Below are 19,740 nucleotides of genomic sequence, written 5' to 3' on the forward strand. Positions count from 1 at the left end.
AAAGAAGAAGAAAAAAATTTCGCAGCAGCACATCTCATCAAAAAAACTAGATCTAATGCTTGTCGGTCTTTCTCTCTACAATATCTATCACCAACGCCATGACGCTAATATGGTTTAATAAACACATTGAATAATGTAATAAATTGTTGGAATGAAGTATGTGTAGAAGCATTTGAAGTACAGAATGAAGTAATAAACCTATATAATGAAGTAACATGGGCTAGTAATGAAGAAGAAAAAAATTTCACAGCAGCACATCTCATCAAAAAAACTAGATCTAATAGCCCAGATTTGGTCTCTAGTTCGGTCTTTAAAATTGGTTCGACATTGATCACAACTCTATATCTATATATATATATATATATTATATCGATTTCATATTGATAGTGTTTTTTAATATTAAATTGTGTATGTTGTTAAGAATAATATTTTTCTTTATTTTAGAGACATATGAGTGTAGTAATTACAAATTTTTTCTATGTTGGTTTAATTTCAAACTTTTTAAATTTATATTTATAATTATGTAACATACTGCTTGTAAATGAATCCGAACAAGATCTTTAGTCATCTTTCCATTTGAGTATGCGTAAGCCAAATTATAATTATAATTGAAGAAAACAGAGAATTCACGATTTACTTTGGCCTGTGGATTAGGAGAGCAAGATCTTTAGTCATCTTTCCAGATTCCACAGTCCCGATGCACGCTTCTTCTAGTAGTTTTTCGTTAGCATCTAGTCTGGCTCTGATATAGATGTCCAAATGTTTGATTATTTAACCAAAATTTAAGGTTTTTGTAAAAGTTCACAAGATTTAGAATGAGGGGTCACCCAAACAAAATTAGAAAAGCATAGCAAAAACTGACCTATGTTCTTATCCTTCCGTCTATAGAGGTAATACTGTTGCGTAAAAAATGACGGTTACAGTCCCGTGAGCAGCCTCTGATTCTAATGTTTTTCCATCACTGGACAACTACAAAGCAATTTAGTTGTTAACCAAAAAAAAGGAGAGTACTACCAAAGAACGACTGACCAAAACGGGCAAGAGAACCGAATCCTGCATTGAGAAAAGAATATCAGCCAGCCTTCCATCAATGGACTAGTAGGCTTGACTAGTGTAGCATTAGCAAATCTGAAGAAGAGTACTACATGTTGCTTTTCTTTTAGGTAAAATTTAAGGAAATCAAATTCTGAAGGTTTCTTAAAATAAGCTGCACCATCAATTCAAAGGGCTAAAAACTGAACCACAAAGGTATAAATATGGACTTGAGCATGAAATAATGTATTTTTCACTCATATAAAAAATTGTATTTTTATGAATTCTTTTAGCAATTGAATAGCACCTCATTTCTAAAACCCCAACACTCCGAATTTAGGAGTAATCATTTCTGAATTCCGCTTAAACCCTAAACCCTCAACTTCTCACTCTACCTCTCTCCGCCAGTTCACCAATGGCGCCGGTGGCAACCAAAGCAAACCCTCTACTCACAACCATACCATGGCGGCGGATCAAATTCCGCACTATCTGCGGCGGACGCATCTCCCGCGCGCCTCCGTCCTCACCCGCGCAATCGACCACTGCCGCAGACGCGTTAGCTGCCGGAAAGAAGGTTCTCGAGACGTTCACTGAAGAATTCGAGATCGGAAAGCGGAAGATCACGATGGAGACCGGCAGAATAGCACGATTCGCGAACGGTTCCGTCGTTTTGTCCATGGAAGAGACGAGAGTGTTGTCCACAGTGGCTTCAGCTAAGAGCGACGGCAGCCGCGATTTTTTACCCCTCACTGTATGCTTTTCTTTTTTTGTTTTGAATTTAGGTAACATTTTCAGTGCTAATTCACATTTTAAAGTAATGAACTTGTTGGAATTTTGTGTTTTTGATCAGGTCGATTATCAGGAGAAGCATTTTGCTCAGGGTATGATTCCGAACACATTCATGAGGAGGGAGGGGGCTCCGAAAGAGCGCGAGCTCTTATGCGGCCGCCTCATTGATCGACCTATAAGGCCTCTTTTTCCTCCTGGATTTTACCATGAAGTTCAGGTAAAGTAGCATTGTCAGAGTATATGTTCAGCTTGTGTGTTAGACCTGCTCTGCTCCTTTTTCGCGACTCACATTCTTGTTCTGAAGGTTATGGCGAGTGTCCTCTCATCCGATGGGAAGCACGATCCGGATGTAATGGCAGCTAATGCGGCATCTGCTGCTCTGATGTTATCAGATGTTCCTTGGGGTGGTCCTATTGGAGTGATTCGCATAGGGAGGATTGGCGGTCAATTGATTGTCAATCCCAGCATGGATGAGGTGTTTGAAATGTCTTCTTGTGTTGACTTGTTTAATTGTTTAATAGTATATGTCAATTTTAGTATAGTACAAATATCTTAGCTAGGTAATGTTTCTTAGGATATTGAGTTGTGCCGATTTTTTCTCCCTTTAGAGCTTATTTAACCTTCCTATTAATTGAATTACTCCTCATAAATCTCGTACTAGCAAATTAATGTTATCCAATATTAAGCAAGTTATATACTTATATACTATAGTATAACTAGGAAGTTGCAAATAGAGTAACTTGTTTTGGCTGTTGATGTGATGGCATTCATATTTCATACACTTGATTGTTGGCTTTTCTGGTTGATTTCAGTTATCTGCACAGGCTAGAAAAGAACTGATTAACTTGGTCACTCTCACAAGGCTGATCTTGTGTTTCTTTCTTTATCGTCTCAACCTCGTTATGTCCATTTTTCAAATTTTCTTAGGGTTATAGGCTAGTAGCTTGTCTCAAGTCAGTGTATGGAATACAATGTTTGCTTTTAATAACTCTGGTACTATTGCTACAATCTAATTTGTATCTTATGGATGTTTTTGCAGCTTTGTCTAAGCGATCTTAACTTGGTTTATGCATGCACAAAAGACAAAACATTAATGATAGATTTCCAATCACGTGAGATATCTGAAAGAGACTTGGAAGCTGCTTTAAGATTTGCTCATCCTGAGGTGAGTTTTTACTTCTTCTATTGATTGACCTGCTACTTATTGTATGATGCATACTTATGATTGTTCAGGCAGTCAAATATCTCGAGCCTCAACTAAGGTTGGCAGCCAAAGCTGGTAAACAGAAAAAGGATTATAAGTTATACACGGTATCTGAGAATACTTTTGAAAAAATAAGGAGTTTGTCAGAAGGTCCCATTGAAGCTGTGTTCACGGACCCTACATATGGCAAGGTTTATTTCAAATACAGAAAATACTGATATTTGCATTAAGAATTGTACTATCTCACATTGCAGTATTTTATGTGATTCTTTATTTATTCATCTGGATGCATTGTGCTTTATGTCTGTACAGTTTGAAAGGGGTGAAGCCTTAGATAATATTGGACGGGATGTGAAAAAAACACTTGAGGCAGAAGGTGATGAAGAAGGTCTTAAAGTTCTATCAAAAACAGTGGATAATGTGCGGAAAAAGGTATATGCATCAATCTCAATCTTTAGCACAAAATCATGTTTCTATATAAAGACCCTGATATGTTCTCACTACCTTTCTTCTTGGAGGGAAGGGAAGAATCAAGGAATGGGATACTCTTGGTCCCTTGATTAAGCATTTATTGGCTTAATTGAAAATTATTTTGCACTGGTAAAAATATTTAAATTGGTTGCTAAGAATGTCAAATGCTTGAAAAGAAGATTTGTGCTGTTAAAGATGGGAACTTGTTCTCTTGGTCAGCACTACATCAAACGCTTGCTAATCAATATAATATCACTTCATTATGGGTTTGACAGTAATTCTTGCCATGCCAGGTTGTTCGCAGAAGGATAATTGGCGAGGGAATTAGAGTTGATGGAAGACGCCTTGATGAAGTCAGGCCTGTGTATTGTGAAGCTGGTCACTTGCCCGTGCTACATGGTTCGTCTATATTTTCTCGTGGAGATACTCAGGTAAGCAACTGAACTGCCTATGTGCCAGAAGATGTGATCGAAAATAACAAACTCCATGACATTTGATGTTATGTATACTTTCTTCTGAAGTGCTCTGTTGCCTCATTTATTTCATCTGTTGGTTATAGGTTCTTTGTACTGTGACCCTTGGTGCACCTGGAGAAGCTCAAGTTTTGGATTCTCTAGTTGGTCCTTCAACGAAGAAATTTATGCTTCACTACAGTTTTCCACCATATTGCACCAATGAAGTTGGTAAGCGAGTTGGACTGAACAGACGCGAAGTTGGACATGGTGAGCTGCTGGCATTTCCAATTAATCTTGATTACATACTTGTTTTGTTGTAACATTTGTTTCTTCAGTCTTCCTACTTATCGTACCTTGATAAATATTAAATAACGAGCAGTGTTTTTTAATTAGTGTCCTTGGCACGTGTAGGACTGCTTTTGCGGTTTGGTAATCGTCCAGCAGTATGTGCAATCTTTTTCTTTTAGCTTATTAATAGTTGGATTAATTTTAGTGCTTACACAATGCACAATGTACGTAGTTGAAATTCTATTTTCGTACACCATTTTGGTTGTTGCCTCTGTGATTCACATTTTGGTACAATTTTATTATTATGAAAGTGCACAAAAAGTACCCATTTGTTAAAGTTGACTGTTATATTTTTCAGTTACTATACTTGGCAAAAATGTATACATATCTCGTTAAAATGAATTTGTAGATGCTAACAAATTTGTTACCGCTCTCTTCGACTTTGTAAAAATTGTTGCCTTTTTTCATATCACATCAATTCCACTGGCTCACTACTTCCCTCACATTGTATTGTAATTAATCTTGATTTTGCAGGTACCCTTGCTGAGAAAGCACTTCTTGCTGTAATGCCTCCTGAAGAAGACTGCCCATATACTGTTCGTATTAATTCAGAAGTCATGGCCTCTGATGGATCAACGTCAATGGCATCTGTTTGTGCAGGTTGGCCTTCGAGACTGTATATCTTGTTTGGTATCTATCTATTTAAGTCCCTTGAGAATAGCATCATACATTATTTTTTGCAGGTAGTATGGCCTTAATGGATGCTGGCATTCCATTGAGGGAACATGTAGCAGGTTTGTCAGTGGGACTTATCAGTGAAACTGATCCTGAAACTGGTGAAATCACGGACTACAGAATATTGACTGATATTCTTGTAAGGCTTACCACTGTTGAACTATATGGTTGCTTCTTCTTCTGAGGAAAAAGTTTTTACTTACGTTGTATTCAAATTTGATTCACTGAGCTACACGTTTTAAGGGAATTTATTTAGGCTAGAGTTGAAATGATTCCATGAAACTTGTTTATGTTTGCGCTCATGGCAGTGCCGGCAGACACGTAAAGGTCATATTGCTGTTTTAAGTGCTTGGATTTAATGATAGCCTTTTTATTGATGAAGAGAAGTTATCAAGGAAAATTTTAATGTATAGGGACCAGAACCAAGAAAGGATTAAGAGAGTGATGAAACATAGTTTATGTATTGAGAAGGAGCATAAGCCAGAGCAAACTATTTGGTTAATACAACCGCATGTACTGGAATGCTACCTTTTAACTTATGTATGTCTACAGTGGATCACACAATGAAAATTCAATCTGATGTGGATTACTTCAAATCCTCAAATATTCGTATTAAACCAATTGGGCTCCATTATGTTTTTTATTTTCTTTTCGATTTAACATGTCGTGTTGAATTGTAGCGCTTGCTTACTTTCCTGAGTGAACCTTTGATTGTAGATATGAGGTTGTTTATGTGCTTCTTTCTATATTATGACTATAGGGTTTGGAGGATCATTTGGGAGATATGGACTTCAAAATTGCTGGAACCCGCAATGGAGTTACAGCTATTCAGTTGGATATAAAACCTGCAGGAATCCCTTTAGATATAATATGTGAGTCTTTAGAGCCTGCTCGTAAAGGGCGCATTCAAATCCTTGACCATATGGAACAGGAGATAAATGTTCCACGTACTCAGGATGGTAGAAACTCTCCACGGATATGTAAGTGTAACTGATGCATCTCATTTTTTTCATCAGACAAGTTGCTGTAGATGAGGGTCTTTTCTTTTGCTTCTTTGTCTATCTTTTTTATATATGATGCCAATGATTTGCACTTCTCTCCAATATCAGTGAACTTGAAGTACAGCAATGAAGCAATCCGTCGCTTGATTGGTCCTCTCGGTGCATTAAAGAGAAAGATTGAAGAAGAAACAGGTTTGGGTTGCTCTTCTAGTTAACATGCAACGACATCTATAAGCATGTGTATGTGTTGCTTTTTTCCATCACTACGGCTTATTGCGATGTTTACGGACTTTAGCAGCCTCTAACATTCAAAATTTTTTGTGATGATTGAAACAAGCTTATATAGCATCACATGGCCGGGATCGCAAAGTACTTTTTATGTTTTTACTTAGTTAAGAAATTGGCTTTTCTTCTTAGATTTTGTGTGATTGTTTGTCCATCAATATGCTTTCAACAAACAGTGTAAATTAATTCTTCTTATCGAAGAAAATAGACACTAGGTGACTTTATTGCATTGGGAAGGTTATCCTATCGTTGTCTCATAGACGTCCCTATATAGTTGATCATTTCCTAACAACAAGGGTTCACCTATTTCTTGGCATTTTATGGTCTTGAAGCAAATAAATCTTATGGATATCTTTTCTAAGTTTCTGCATTCAACCTCGACTCTGGATAGTATGTCATTGACCATGTTTATGCTGCAGGTGGAAGGATATCTGTGAATGATGGTTCTCTTACTGTTGTGGCTAAAAACCAATCAGTACTCGATAAAGTGATGGAAAAGGTAAATGTTTGCTCTGCTTGCATATACTTGGTTTGAAGGTGCTTTTATTTCTTGCTGGTAACTAGGAGTACTATATAACATTACATCTGAAGACAAATTGTTGTTTCATTGTCACCCAAATTCATTAATTCCGTTGTGATTTTAACTTGTGATTTCAGATTGATTTCATAGTGGGTCGTGAAATTGAAAAGGGCGGTGTGTATAAGGGTATTGTAACTTCGATCAAGGAATATGGTGCCTTTGTAGAGTTCAATGGAGGCCAACAGGGTCTCCTTCACATTTCCGAATTAGCACACAATCCGGTTTGTGAATCTTTGTCACCTTTTGTTGTTTTGCGCCTCTCTTATTCTAAATAATTTTTTTTGTTAATCTTAGGAATTATATTTATATCTGTCAGGTGTCCAGAGTGTCTGATGTGGTATCAGTTGGCCAAGTGCTAAATTTGATGTGCATCGGCCTAGACGTGCGTGGTAATATCAATTTATCTCTCAAGGCCACTTTACCTAAAACATCCACTAGTCTTGGGCAACAAACACCTAAAGTTTGGAAGCCTTCAAGCAATCCTGAATCGGAGCAAGAAAATAAGGATAATCAGCCTGCAGAAGCTGTGGAAAGCTTAGCATCGATTGTGATTCGAAGTGCTGCTGAGTGTGATGAGGCAGACAAATATTCTGCTCTAAATCAGCCATCAAAAGGTAATGGAATTTTTTTTCCCATGTTGGATGCTGTAACCTTAATTATAACATGATAGGAAATGTTTAATTATTGCTTAAGATATTGGTGATCTACAGCTGACGCTCCCCTAGATGCAAAGAAATTGAAAATTGGAACAGAGCTGACCGCCAAGGTTCAGCAAATCCGTGCTCATGGACTAGTCCTTGATTGCGGAAGTGATATCCGTGGGATGTACCGGTTTGAGGTAAGCATCAATCTTATCTCCTCTGGTCCTTTAGTTGGGACTTTTAGGCTTCTTCTGTCAAATATATTTCCATTTTCAGGTCCCTTAGTAGTTATAGTTGAAGTCTAATGTGAGACACCCCTTACTGATTTTCACTCATCCGAAAGGACCTCCCCATGAAGTCGTCTAATTCCAACAAACTTGTTCTCTCTATCTTGCAGACTGGTTCCGGAAAAAAGTTTGTAGTCGGTGACAAGCTACGAGTAAAGTGTACCAGTTTCTCTGGCAAGGGAATCCCAGTGATGTCTCTGGTGCAGGAGTAGGGATCACACAAGTACACAAGGTTTGGCAACTGACTTAAGTTTTTGACATAAATCAATACTTGGAAATGTCATCGAAACGTGGGCATTTATATTTTATGAACTTGAATGCACGATACTACCGGAGATTTCTTAGGAGAAATAGTCAAATAGAAGAAAATGACCAGCAATTTGATCGAAACTTCAGATGAGTAACAGATAGAGCAATGGTTTTTGAGTAGGTAGGTAAGTTTTGTGTGTAAAAGCAGTGTAAATTTCGGTTTTCTTTGTCGTAGCATTAAACTGTTCTTGACATGTTTCTAGATCATGTACATTTAGTAGCTCATTTTTTTTTATTACATAATAACAAAAATTGGATTTTAAACTGTTAGAGATGTAGAAGAGTTCTGGGTAGAATTTGGAAGTTGGGGGTTTATTGGTGCACTCTTAAGTCTTAGGATCTCATGAACATGAAATCTATGGATAAATAGTTGGTTTTCAAGAGTTATGGTTGTTATATTAAGAGTTATGGTTGTTATATTAAGAAAAAACATCTTGATCCTCTATGATACAAATGAGTATGCTAAATTTCCACATATCATTAAAAAATGTGCTCCAAAACATAATATATATAGAAATAAGAAAAAAAAAAGATAAAACAAAATAAGTAGCAGACAACTGGACTTATAGAGAATTGACATAATTCCTGTCTATTAAAAGCTTCACATAACATTCCACTTTAGATCTTTATTATTCTATGTCAAAAGAAATAAATGTAACCCACATGTATCAATCATGAACTTTTCTTTCAATTTCTTGCAAAATCAAAGATTCTAGATTTTTTTAAACCATACGTGATTTACTTTGATTCTTATCTTCTGTCAAACATTCTTCACCTGTAATCAGTTTTTGTTGACAACTATAGATTAAGTCGTCCACTTTAATTATGACTTGAGAAGTATATAAATTTTAGTTCTAGTTATATTTTTATTGCCGAAGTTGGATAATTTTCAAATTATTTCAATTTAAGTGGCCGCTTATTTTGAATAAACTCTCTACTTTTGATTTGAGTTGCACTGTTTACCAACCCACTCCGAAAATCCAGTTTCATTAGCTAATTACAACTGTTAATTTAATATTTATATTGAGGAATGGGAAAATTTTCAACTATTTACGAGCTGTCAATGTCAATGTAAAAATTGGGAAGTCCGCGCCGGACGTTCCGTCGCCCTTACGCACGCCCTACCGCCGACGACCGCGCCCCTCCCGTGTCCTTAAGGGACGTCCGCGTCCGCCCTCGCCACCCCAATGGTGGACGTCCCGCACGCCTTTCTCGGAAGCCTCTTCAGCGTCCGACGGGAAGGGCGCCATTGGAGATGCTCTAAAGCAATTTTCTCGTCTATTTTTGCACTTTTTATAATCATATTAATCCTTGCACAAGCTTAGCGTGGATAATGTGAAAGAGACAGAAGTAGACACCACTCTTTGGACTTTCTTCTATAATTTTGTCTATCAGTTTTAGACTTTAGTTACTATCTTCTTCATAACCAAAAAAAAAAAGAAAAAAGGAAAGCCTATAGCTCATAGATTTATACCGATGGCTTCTTTATGCCAAATATATTTTGAACTTCGAAACTCCAAATTGCTATAATTATTTTTCATGTGTTTAAACCAAAAATCCTTAATATGCAGTCAATGGTTTATTGATTTACAGCCATATATTATATATAATCGCATACGTGAGTATATAATATTCCGAATCACGTGTCTTAATGATTATCATACAACTATTAAACATGTGGAGTAAATAATTAAATACAACTACGATGGAGATATTTAAAATTTAAATCTTCTCATATTCATGTAATTTCTACTTTGCTGGCTATTCATTTATTCATCACGCGAAGACGATTATTGAAAAAAATATTTATTCGTTGTAAATTAGTAGCTTCTAATAATTTTCTAGATTATTAAGCATGATGTAAGCATTAGAAGTCTGCTTTAATTGCGTGAGCAGTAGAATTTGATCTCATTCTTCATGACAACAATATTTTAATACAAAGAAAAATAATACTAGTAAAACAAGAAGATAAATCTTAGACTAATCAACACGAAATGATGAATAAAAATTGTGAACAAAAGAAAATTGTTACCATAAATTTGGCAGTATCTTACATATTCTACCACACGTTCATATATTTACTGTCACATATATGACTATAGTCTAAAAAAATCAGCAAAATAATTTTTTGGATTACTTATATTTGACTATAGTGGATTAGTGGTTCCCGGGCGTGTACCATTATTTTAATTAAATGCAGTCTATTAAAATAAAATTTGATCGAGTGGATGTTCTAGAGGCTTAATTTCGAATTTCAAATCATCATTTAAAGATCAATAATTGATTAGGCCTAGATCTCAATCCAACATGGGTGTGCTTTAAAATTATTTTATAGTATATGTTTCTCTATAAAACAAATCAGTCCCATATTTATCAAATTAAGTAGTAGTAGAACATTTAAATTTATCAATACATTTCAAGTTAAACTGCAAACTTGCTTAGTGTAAACAATTCTTCTAATTGAACCAAACGTTTAGAATATTTTAAAGAAAATCAAATTACTATATTATTAGATAAAAAAATATCTTAAAAGAGGAGACGAATGAAGAGATGACTTGCTTCTACGAACCAATATTCTTACTCTGACTGGAATTTAATACAAAAATGATCACAATAATCATAGATTCAGAATGTTCCAACTCTTTAATTTCTTATAATTAGTGAATAGTGAATGAATTGATAGTTTAGTAGTTAAAGTGAATGAAATGATAGTTTAGTAATAAAAAAAATATAAGAGAAGAAGCTAGTGCATGTATTTGATGAATAAAACGACATCTATAAGTAATTGGATTTTGAGAAATTTACTAAATTTCAAGAGGAGACACACTAATACTATGTTATATATAAAATTCCTATATATGGATGGAAAGAAATAATATGAAAATGGGTTTATTTTACGTGTTGGCAACGGGCTCTTAATTAACTCAATTTATATACATTTCAGTATTTTAGTATTTAGTTTATTTAGTTGTCATTGAATTACAACTCTATGGTTTTTGGTTCATATTCATATGTCAAACGATTCATTTATAAAAAAACAAATAAAGATTATTTGAAAGGAAGAAATTATAGATAGCTAGAGAAGTCTAATTTATTCTCTCTTAATCAATTTCATTAGCTAGTGATGGTTGGCATGGTAGGTTCCAAAGTTATTGATAGTTTGGTACTCATGATGTACCTTTGACTAATTATATATATGCCACTTCCAAAAAATTTAACAATGGTGACAAAATTTGTTACTTTTAAAAAATCAATTAAATCTTTAAATATCGATTAGTGGACTATATTTTTTACTTCTTCACAATATGGAAATTAAATAATTTAGTGGATGATCATGTTGAGATTAAACTATTTTAACTTGTTTGAACTTATATCAAAGAAGTTAGTTGATTGGGACGGAACAAGAAGAGCCCATTTTGAGTCTTCGATGACAAAAACTCAAAAAACTCAGTTAATTATCAGTATTTATCCAAATATTTGTAAATTACACTATCCATAAAGAAATTCAAACTCCATAAATTGAGATATACACAGTATTCTACTATCAATAAATGGATAATTCAAACCTACTATTAGTAAGTTAAATAATTAACCGGTATTTATTGATTTTTCAATTATTTTTAGCATTTTATAAAAAAAACATTCCATTCAATCATGACATAGAAAACATCGACAAAGACCCTCGCAAGCACATTCGTCTTCTCTAACGAATACTTCTTTGTGCCCGCCACAAGAACATTTCCCTTGTTTTTGCCCTTCGATCGGGAAACTGATCCGATGCAGTGGCGGATCTGGGGGGCAGAAGGGGGCGGTCGCCCCCTCTGTGCGACTAATTTCTTCTTATTCGGACGTAAATTTACCATGTCCGCCCCCTCCGTTTGCCCCGACGTCACCCCGAAAATCGAAAAAAATTATCGTTTTCGCCCTAAACCATCCTACTAATATACATTTCGCCCCCTCCGTTTATGAGTCCTGGATCCGCCACTGATCCGATGTATGTCGATCCCCGGAATCCTATTAGATTCATCTCCAACAAATTTATAAAAGAAATAAAAATAAAATAATATAAGAAGATTAAAATGATGGTGCAAAATTGAAAAAAATTTATGCCGCGATGGCCTACCCATTTATTTATTCAAATAAATGCTTTCATCACATTCACACAGCAAAACTCAAACTTTAAAATTTTGTGACTAACATAATCATCACTCCCATCAATAAAACTCCTAAATCAAAAAATAAACACTTTCTCTCTCTACAACTTCTGCAAATCCCAACGCAATTCTGCAAAAATCCAACGACTTTTGCTGATGAAATACATGCATTTCCCATCATGGATCACTGCGCTCATCTTCCTCGCCGATTTTCTCCCCTTCTGTCTCTCCGACCCGCGAATTTCGGAGGCCGGATTCTTCTGCGGCCTCGAGCGGCCGCCGGCGAACGCCAGCGCCGCCTACATCCCGCTCTTCGTGAGGGGTATGGAGCTCCTCTCGCAGCAGGTCACGGCCAGCGACTGGGGCAGCTCCGCCGTCCACTCCGCCAACGCCTCGATATACACCCTGGCGCAGTGCCACGCCGACCTCTCGCACGACGACTGCCTCCAGTGCTACGCCGCCAGCCGGACGCGCCTCCCGCGCTGCCTCCCCGCCGCCGGGGGTCGGATCTTCCTCGACGGATGCTTCCTCCGCTACGGCGGCTACGCCTTCTTCAACGAGAGCGTCGATCCCCGCTCCGACGCCGTCAATTGCAACGCCACGGCGCCGAATTCCACGCTTCCGGAGGCGGAGTTCAGGAGGAGCGTCGCGGAGGTGATCGACAACGTCACGGCCGCGGCCGCGGCGCAGGGGAGGTTCGCGGCGGCGGGGATCGGAGGCGCGTTCGGATTGGCGGAGTGCTGGAACACCGTCGGCGCGGAGGGGTGTAAGGCGTGTTTGGCAAAGGCGAATTCGGAAATTCGGCGGTGTTTGCCTCGCAGCGAAGGCCGCGCGTTGAATGCTGGTTGCTATTTGCGGTATTCTACGCAGAAATTCTACAATCAATCGACTGCATCAAATCATGAATCCGGTAATTGTTTTAAGCTTAATTGAGAAAAATCGAGTAATTCTCAGATTTCAAAATTCAAATCGTGCTCTGCATAAAATGTGAAAAAACAAAATCGAGTCAAAGTTCGTTAACTTTTTAGCAATTAGCAGAATTTGATCAACTGTTTTAAGTTAAATAGCATGATTATCTGGTGAATGAATCCTGTTCATATTTGGCGGCTTCGAAAAAAAAGGTTGATTTATTGACTTGTAGCGTTGTAGAGTGACTATTTTTAGAAAAATTTCTTTAATTCAGTCGTGGCAAATGTTTGATCCATTGTATTCAAACAGTTTAGTCATTGTTTGATTCTGAGTATTTCAGGTGTTTCTAGAAGAGGGGTGATTGTGGCCATTGCTTTCTCTGTGGTTGCTTTCTGTATGCTTTGCCTCTTTGGTGGTCACGCAGCCTATCGGAGATGGAAGAGACGAAAGCAAGGTATTGTAACGCGTTGTAGAAGCTAGTTAGAAGACTCGTCGTTTTGAATGGAAGAGAGAATTTTTCATCTTTATGATGTTTTATTTTTGCTAAATGCAGAGCGCTATAATCTTGGCAAGATTTCGTTTTCCTACAACAAGTCGAATTTGAACTTCAAATATGAGACCCTAGAGAAGGCGACCAACTATTTTGATCCGTTGCGGAAACTCGGGCAGGGAGGGGCAGGCTCTGTGTACAGAGGGACCCTCCCAAATGGGAACACTGTGGCTGTGAAGCGGCTCTTCTTCAGCACGAGGCAGTGGGTCGATGAGTTCTTCAACGAGGTGAACCTCATCAGTGGGATCGAGCACAAGAATCTCGTGAAGCTTCTTGGCTGCAGCATTGAAGGCCCTGAAAGCCTTCTGGTTTATGAATATGTGCCTAACCAGAGCCTTGAAGTCTGCCTCTTTGGTGTGTTTGTTGTACTAGTTTTTCTTCTGTTGTCTTTGGTGATTTTGTTTGGATTTTTGAATTTATCATCTCCCTGCAGATAAGAATCGGACGAAGATCTTGAACTGGAAGGAGCGGTACAACATTGTGGTTGGAACGGCTGAGGGGATCGCCTTCCTTCATGGAGGTACCGAGTTCAGGATCATCCACAGAGACATCAAGGGCAGCAATGTTCTTCTTGATGAGAATCTTGATGCTAAGATAGCTGATTTTGGTCTTGCTCGGAATTTCGCAGCCGATAAAACTCATCTCAGCACAGGAATTGCAGGCACATTGTGAGGACTAATAGATTTTTCATTCTGAAATAGATTCCATTCGGATCAGTTCAAAAGCAACCTAATTACAATTTGTTGAATTGCAGAGGATACATGGCGCCCGAATACATAGTCAAAGGGCAGCTCACAGAGAAGGCCGACGTTTATAGCTTTGGCGTTCTGGTTCTTGAAATCGTGTGTGGAAGGAAGAACAACGTCTTCGTTGAGGACTCCGGATCTCTTCTACAAACAGTAATGCCCCTTACACTACTCCATATCATGTCGTGATCATCGTCATAAAGTCATCTCATTTTGTTCCTTTTGGTTTACTTTCTCCTTCCCCGCCCCCGGCTCTAGGTGTGGAAGCTCTTCAAGACGGATAGACTGGCAGAATCAGTCGACCCTTCTCTGAAGGGCGACTTCCCGCCAACAGAAGCTTCGAAAGTCTTGAAAATCGGGCTCCTCTGCGCCCAGGCATCCGTGGCTCAACGACCATCTATGGTGGACGTTGTCAGAATGCTGACGGATGAAAACTGTGAAGTCCCAGAACCGAAACAACCACCATTCTTGAACATTAGTGCCCTTTCCGGCAGCACTACCAGATCATCCTACAGCATCAACAGTTTGACATCGAACCCGATGACGCGGCCGGAAACGTCTTATCCCTCCTCAGAGTCCTTCAGCATTCAGAGCTCAGAAGGGCAGCAATCAAGAAGTGAAGAGATCAGGTTAAAATAGAAGAGGATTTTTTCGCATGATTATTAAAATTGGATTCATTTTGCCTAAGGGAACTTAGACAAGGCCAGGTGTTGTACAATTGGGTGAAAAGTGAAAGTGAAAGTGTTCAAAGCTTATAGTAGAAAACATGCATGCAGATTTTGTAGAGTTTTTGTTTTGTTTTTTTGTTTTAAAAAAAGACCAAAAAAGGAATATAGTTGAAAATAGGGTAGCCGTTGAAATGTCATTTTCTTGGGAGGTAGAGTTGAGTTTTAGATGCAGATTAGAGATTGCTTGTCAAATTATAACTAAATTTTGGGCGGTTGCTATAAGTGTGCTATCAATGACAATTATTTCACTCTATTTATCGCAATCGACGACCCACTCTAATATCAAGAGAATTGCAAAACAATTCATCATAATTATATAATGGTTTCAGTTCTATCTTTAAATTGACGTGGCACATTTGTTTGTTTCATTTGCAAACTCGAGTCCATTATAATTGTATAATGGTTTCAGTTCTATCTTTAAATTGACGTGGCACATTTGTTTGTTTCATTTGCCAACACCTCTCGATCACATCTTCGTCACCATCTAAGCCAGCAAGAGGACATTTATTGACCAAAGATAGTCTCTATTAATATTCTTTCCAACTCTCAACTGCAACTATTGCCAAATGCTGCTCTATTTAATGGCATAACCACTCCTCCTCAGCTAAGCTTATCCCTCAAACGTATCACAGAAAGAGACATTGATTTTTGTCTGATACCAATACAGATCGAAAGAAGATAAATTTCGAACAATTACATTAGTTTATTCTATTGCCGAATCCTAACAAACTTATCGTCATTACAAATTTCAAATTGTTTCGCAAATAGTATATAGAAGCTCGATTATTACACATGTGAAATGAAGAAAACCAAAAGCGGCACAACTGTACAACACTCATTGCATTGTGGTCCAACCAAGAGTCACTACGGTTGGCAGAAGGGCTTTAGTTTGGTCATTACCCCAATAATTGTTGTCGACAAGAAAACAACGTCTCTATTACCATGATCTTCTGTTCTTTGAATTTTAAATTTAGTTTAAACTAGGTTAGAATTTGGAGCTGGATGAAGCAAAGCACAGACTGTTGCAGTCGACAATCCGAACATGGACAAACAAGTAGAGACGAATGTGATAATAAAGCATAGCTTGCTTACTTCCCTTCCAGCCAATAGGTTCAAAGGTTCAAGTTATCTCGGGTGCATGTGTAAATCTCAAAAGAGAGAGTCGAGATGAATGAATAAGAAAAAATGATGTAAGAGGGTATAAAGAAAAAGTGTGTATTTATGAGAAGATAGTTAAACATCAGTACAACCAAATGGGTGCTGCAATACATGGGAATTTACGTGAAGAAGAAAACGAAGTAAAGATACATTGGTTCGTCAAATCTTTGAGCTCAAAATTTGTAATTCGCATGAGATCATAATAGAGTAGAACTATTACACTAATTATAGAGCCGGCATTTTCCTGTTCCAGCGCACACTGAGCACTCCTCCTTCTCGCCTGCAACATGGTTCAAGCAGTAGGTGATTCTGTCGTTCACCACATCCTGTGACGACTAACTGTTAGTGGGTCGTGTCTAGTTTCAGCTAACGTGCAAACCATCTCATAAGTAACTACTAATCCACATAAATACCAAGGTCACGGTATATGTATATATAATCCAAATGTTACAAGAAAAGGGCACTAGCATATAAATGTAGAATGCATTATGCATAAGAGATAGATAAACCAAAGTCTCATACCACGAGCAGTTCGTGCAGACCAAGAGGTGCAGTGATGACATAGGAAACCTCTGGATGGTCCTTTGCAGCTTCGGCCGTGAGAGAAGGAATATCCTATAAAATAGCAACAGAAAAACTTGGCTTGTGTTACATATCCAAAATCTATCAATTCAGGTGTCAAAAGTACGAAAGATGCCGACTTCATTATACGTTTCAAGTTCTCTTAACCACTACCTGGTGCCAATGTCTTCCAGGAAACAAGAAAAACGGGCTGACTATAACACGCCTCGCCCCTTGTTGAACACACGAATCAAAAGCATCCTTGATAGATGGCTCAGCCAGTTCCTAATTACAACAGAAGAATCTAGGAGGAATCAACAAACAGTTATAGACACTCTTTGCCATTAAAACAGAAGTTTAATTATCATTTACAATAAACGATAAATTCTAAAGAGGGAATCAAGATCCATTGATGTGATCAATACCATATGAGCAGGCTCCACGATCGGATATTTCGTATTATCTCTAAACATAATCACGAATTCATCTGAACGAAAAAATCAAAAACAAAAAAGGCATCAACTGTCAATGAAACAATGTTCTACACTATATCAAGCTAGTCAACAGAAATGTCAAGCAATAAATTTGGGTAAAATTTGTTAATTTGAAGAATTATATAGATAGCAGATGCAGATGTAAATTTTACTGATTCACAAATGTGAACTATCTCAACAAAAATGATTTTCCAATGATTCATCAAAATCCTAAATAAACAAACAGTTCAAAATTCACTGAAAACAGAAAATCAACATCACAAAATAGAGCAAAAGAATTTCTTACTCAGCATAAGATTGGATTCCTTTCGGCGCGAACCGTGGTCGACGATGATGATGCCATCACCTTCAACAACTGGGTTCCTGAATCCGCCGCCATTCGCGGTGGATGCCACACACAACCTTGACGGTAAATATTTGGTTTTTGATGGATTCCGACGCAATTTCACAAAATTGGGAACCGAACAATCAGGCCTTCTCCCCAATTCTAACCTAGTTTTTGGGCTTAATTCGTGAAAATAAAATGAAAAGGGACGGAAGATCAATTGCGATATTTACAGTAGATATTTTTTTAATTGAAGAAGTGGACATAAATTAAATCAAATTATAATGAAAATCATACAGATAGAACGGATTTACCTGCTTAAATTGAGTGGAGAAGATGATGCCGCCATTTTTGCTAGCTCCCATCTCTCTTCATTTTCTTTATTTTACATTTCTCTTTTTCTATAATGGGCCCTTTTTAACACTATGGGCAATTGGGCTTCTTTAACTGATCCATGGAAAATCTACTAGTTGGGCCGTGTTGTTTATTCCTCTAAATTATTTATTTCAACACTTTTTTTTAGAACAATTATTATTATTATTATTATTTTTTTTTTATTCCTCTAGAGATACAAATGCTTAGGCAGCAACAGATCGAGAGACATGCTCACCTATCTTATCTAACTGAAGTAGATGATCGACGCCTCCTAGAGGATCGTTTAGCAGTCGAAAGATCTCGTGCATCTTCAAACCCCAGTTAACTATAAAGTCTGCCACCCGGTTTGCTTCGCGATAGGCATGTTTAACCTCTACATGCCACTCTTTATCAATCAAAGCCCAAATGTGTCTAACAATGCTATAGTTGCAGCCTTCATTCCTCCTTGAGTTAACCATGAGCACTACAGTGATATTGTCACATTCCACAACAACATTTTGAAGTTTGTTCTTCCATGCAAGCTTAAGCCATCGTATATAGCCCACAACTCGGTAGTCAACACACAGCTTTCCCCAAGGCGTCGGGCATATCCCAAAAACCACTCTCTGTTTGAGTTCCTAATGACACCACCAGTAGATGCTTCTTTTGTCGAGAGCTTAACTGCGCCATCAGAGTTCAATTTCCAGCAGCCCGGAGCGGGAGCGAACCATTAGATGAGCTTAGTGACTCTATTCTTAACAGTCTGCTTCTTAATCTCATTAGATCTAACAGCCCTTCCCCAAGCTCGACACTGAGCTATAATTGTTGAACCATTAAAGCTCGCATCCTAGAATACAATATCATTCCTAGAAGATCATAATTTCCACACCATCAAACCAAATATGCAGCCCCAATCACCATCATCACCAGTATCAGTAGAACAAATTATTTATTTCAATCTAATTATGTGTATGACAAGTTTAAATTATTTTGAGTAATAAGAAAGGGGAACAAATTATTTATTTCAATCTAATTATGTGTATGACAAGTTTAAATTATTTTGAGTAATAAGAAAGGGGTGAGACAACCAACGGGTCATAGCATAGTTGCCAGCACGAAGTTGTAGTAATCTTGAGGTCATAGGTTCAAATCCCACCACCCATTGAGAGACTTTCTGCCTTAATCTGCAAACCCCCATAGCTGCAAACGACCAAATAATATTTAGGTTTAGGTCGAAACTAATTAATCTTAGCATGATAAGCCATGCCCAATAGACTTGTAGACGTAGTAGTCTCGTGAACTATGTCTATATTTGGCTGGTGGAGAGTCACTAGTCAATGGGTAGATAAAGACCATAACCCAACTTGTGTAGTTTGGTACCATTATTATTGCACATGGTCTCATATAACTAACAAATAATTAATCAAATTAATAAAAGTCAACATAATAAAGTCGTTAGCAATATTCAACATCGAAATTTAGGTGATTGAGCTTCTCAATGAGTAATTGCATATTAAGCCCATTTGCTCATTAATTCTAGAAGAAAATAAAGTGATGTTTGTTACAGCATTTAATTAAATATGATCATATTAAAAAATGGTTTATATAGTTGTTAGAGCTTTAATAAAAGACTTCACCAAACCATGTGTTTGATCACTTGATGTAACTCTATCACCTCCCCTTT

General features: G+C 37.5%; 3 protein-coding genes across 5 annotated transcripts; 2 read left to right on the forward strand and 1 right to left on the reverse strand.

Annotated features, from left to right (window-relative positions):
- Positions 1–1,359: 1,359 nt before the first annotated feature.
- LOC125208585 (polyribonucleotide nucleotidyltransferase 2, mitochondrial) lies at positions 1,360–8,347 on the forward strand. Its single transcript, XM_048108231.1, has 17 exons — positions 1,360–1,783; positions 1,883–2,038; positions 2,126–2,296; positions 2,861–2,986; positions 3,055–3,216; positions 3,338–3,457; positions 3,790–3,927; positions 4,056–4,218; positions 4,774–4,899; positions 4,983–5,113; positions 5,735–5,954; positions 6,084–6,167; positions 6,680–6,759; positions 6,918–7,061; positions 7,157–7,454; positions 7,551–7,678; positions 7,879–8,347. The coding sequence occupies exons 1-17, from the start codon at positions 1,448–1,450 to the stop codon at positions 7,978–7,980; spliced, it is 2,685 nt and encodes an 894-aa protein (XP_047964188.1). The 5' UTR covers positions 1,360–1,447; the 3' UTR covers positions 7,981–8,347.
- Positions 8,348–12,270: 3,923 nt separating this feature from the next.
- On the forward strand, positions 12,271–15,427 carry LOC125208209 (cysteine-rich receptor-like protein kinase 42). The gene is made up of 6 exons (XM_048107792.1): positions 12,271–13,141; positions 13,481–13,594; positions 13,694–14,044; positions 14,124–14,358; positions 14,445–14,589; positions 14,695–15,427. The coding sequence occupies exons 1-6, from the start codon at positions 12,388–12,390 to the stop codon at positions 15,073–15,075; spliced, it is 1,980 nt and encodes a 659-aa protein (XP_047963749.1). The 5' UTR covers positions 12,271–12,387; the 3' UTR covers positions 15,076–15,427.
- Positions 15,428–16,365: 938 nt separating this feature from the next.
- On the reverse strand, positions 16,366–18,076 carry LOC125207391 (sirohydrochlorin ferrochelatase, chloroplastic). Of its 3 annotated transcripts, none has more exons than XM_048106704.1 (6): positions 18,017–18,076; positions 17,664–17,881; positions 17,309–17,370; positions 17,058–17,168; positions 16,845–16,937; positions 16,366–16,602 (listed from the first exon to the last, which is right to left on the reverse strand). In XM_048106704.1, exons 1-6 carry the CDS (start codon positions 18,049–18,051, stop codon positions 16,405–16,407), a joined length of 717 nt encoding a protein of 238 aa, XP_047962661.1. In that variant the 5' UTR covers positions 18,052–18,076; the 3' UTR covers positions 16,366–16,404. The 3 variants fall into 3 exon arrangements, with proteins under 3 accessions (XP_047962661.1, XP_047962662.1, XP_047962663.1); XM_048106705.1 differs by having other exon boundaries at positions 16,366–16,648; XM_048106706.1 differs by having other exon boundaries at positions 17,664–17,740; positions 18,017–18,075.
- Between the last annotated feature and the right edge of the window lie 1,664 nt (positions 18,077–19,740).

The sequence above is a fragment of the Salvia hispanica genome, chromosome 2 (assembly GCF_023119035.1).
Source record: "Salvia hispanica cultivar TCC Black 2014 chromosome 2, UniMelb_Shisp_WGS_1.0, whole genome shotgun sequence".
In the NCBI taxonomy this organism is placed as follows: domain Eukaryota; kingdom Viridiplantae; phylum Streptophyta; class Magnoliopsida; order Lamiales; family Lamiaceae; genus Salvia; species Salvia hispanica.

What these genes read in the sequence shown, in the direction of transcription:
- LOC125208209 (XM_048107792.1), top strand. Translation starts at nt 12,388, where the DNA reads ATGAAATACATGCATTTCCCATCATGGATCACTGCGCTCATCTTCCTC. An exon ending in TGCATCAAATCATGAATCCG is followed by an intron (nt 13,142 to 13,480) that starts GTAATTGTTTTA and finishes TGAGTATTTCAG; the next exon opens with GTGTTTCTAGAAGAGGGGTG. An exon ending in ATGGAAGAGACGAAAGCAAG is followed by an intron (nt 13,595 to 13,693) that starts GTATTGTAACGC and finishes TGCTAAATGCAG; the next exon opens with AGCGCTATAATCTTGGCAAG.
- LOC125208585 (XM_048108231.1), top strand. Translation starts at nt 1,448, where the DNA reads ATGGCGCCGGTGGCAACCAAAGCAAACCCTCTACTCACAACCATACCA. An exon ending in CGGACCCTACATATGGCAAG is followed by an intron (nt 3,217 to 3,337) that starts GTTTATTTCAAA and finishes ATGTCTGTACAG; the next exon opens with TTTGAAAGGGGTGAAGCCTT. An exon ending in AAAGATTGAAGAAGAAACAG is followed by an intron (nt 6,168 to 6,679) that starts GTTTGGGTTGCT and finishes TTTATGCTGCAG; the next exon opens with GTGGAAGGATATCTGTGAAT.
- LOC125207391 (XM_048106704.1), bottom strand. Translation starts at nt 18,051, where the DNA reads ATGGCGGCATCATCTTCTCCACTCAATTTAAGCAG. An exon ending in TCGTGGAGCCTGCTCATATG is followed by an intron (nt 17,169 to 17,308) that starts GTATTGATCACA and finishes TGTTGTAATTAG; the next exon opens with GAACTGGCTGAGCCATCTAT. An exon ending in CTGGAAGACATTGGCACCAG is followed by an intron (nt 16,938 to 17,057) that starts GTAGTGGTTAAG and finishes GCTATTTTATAG; the next exon opens with GATATTCCTTCTCTCACGGC.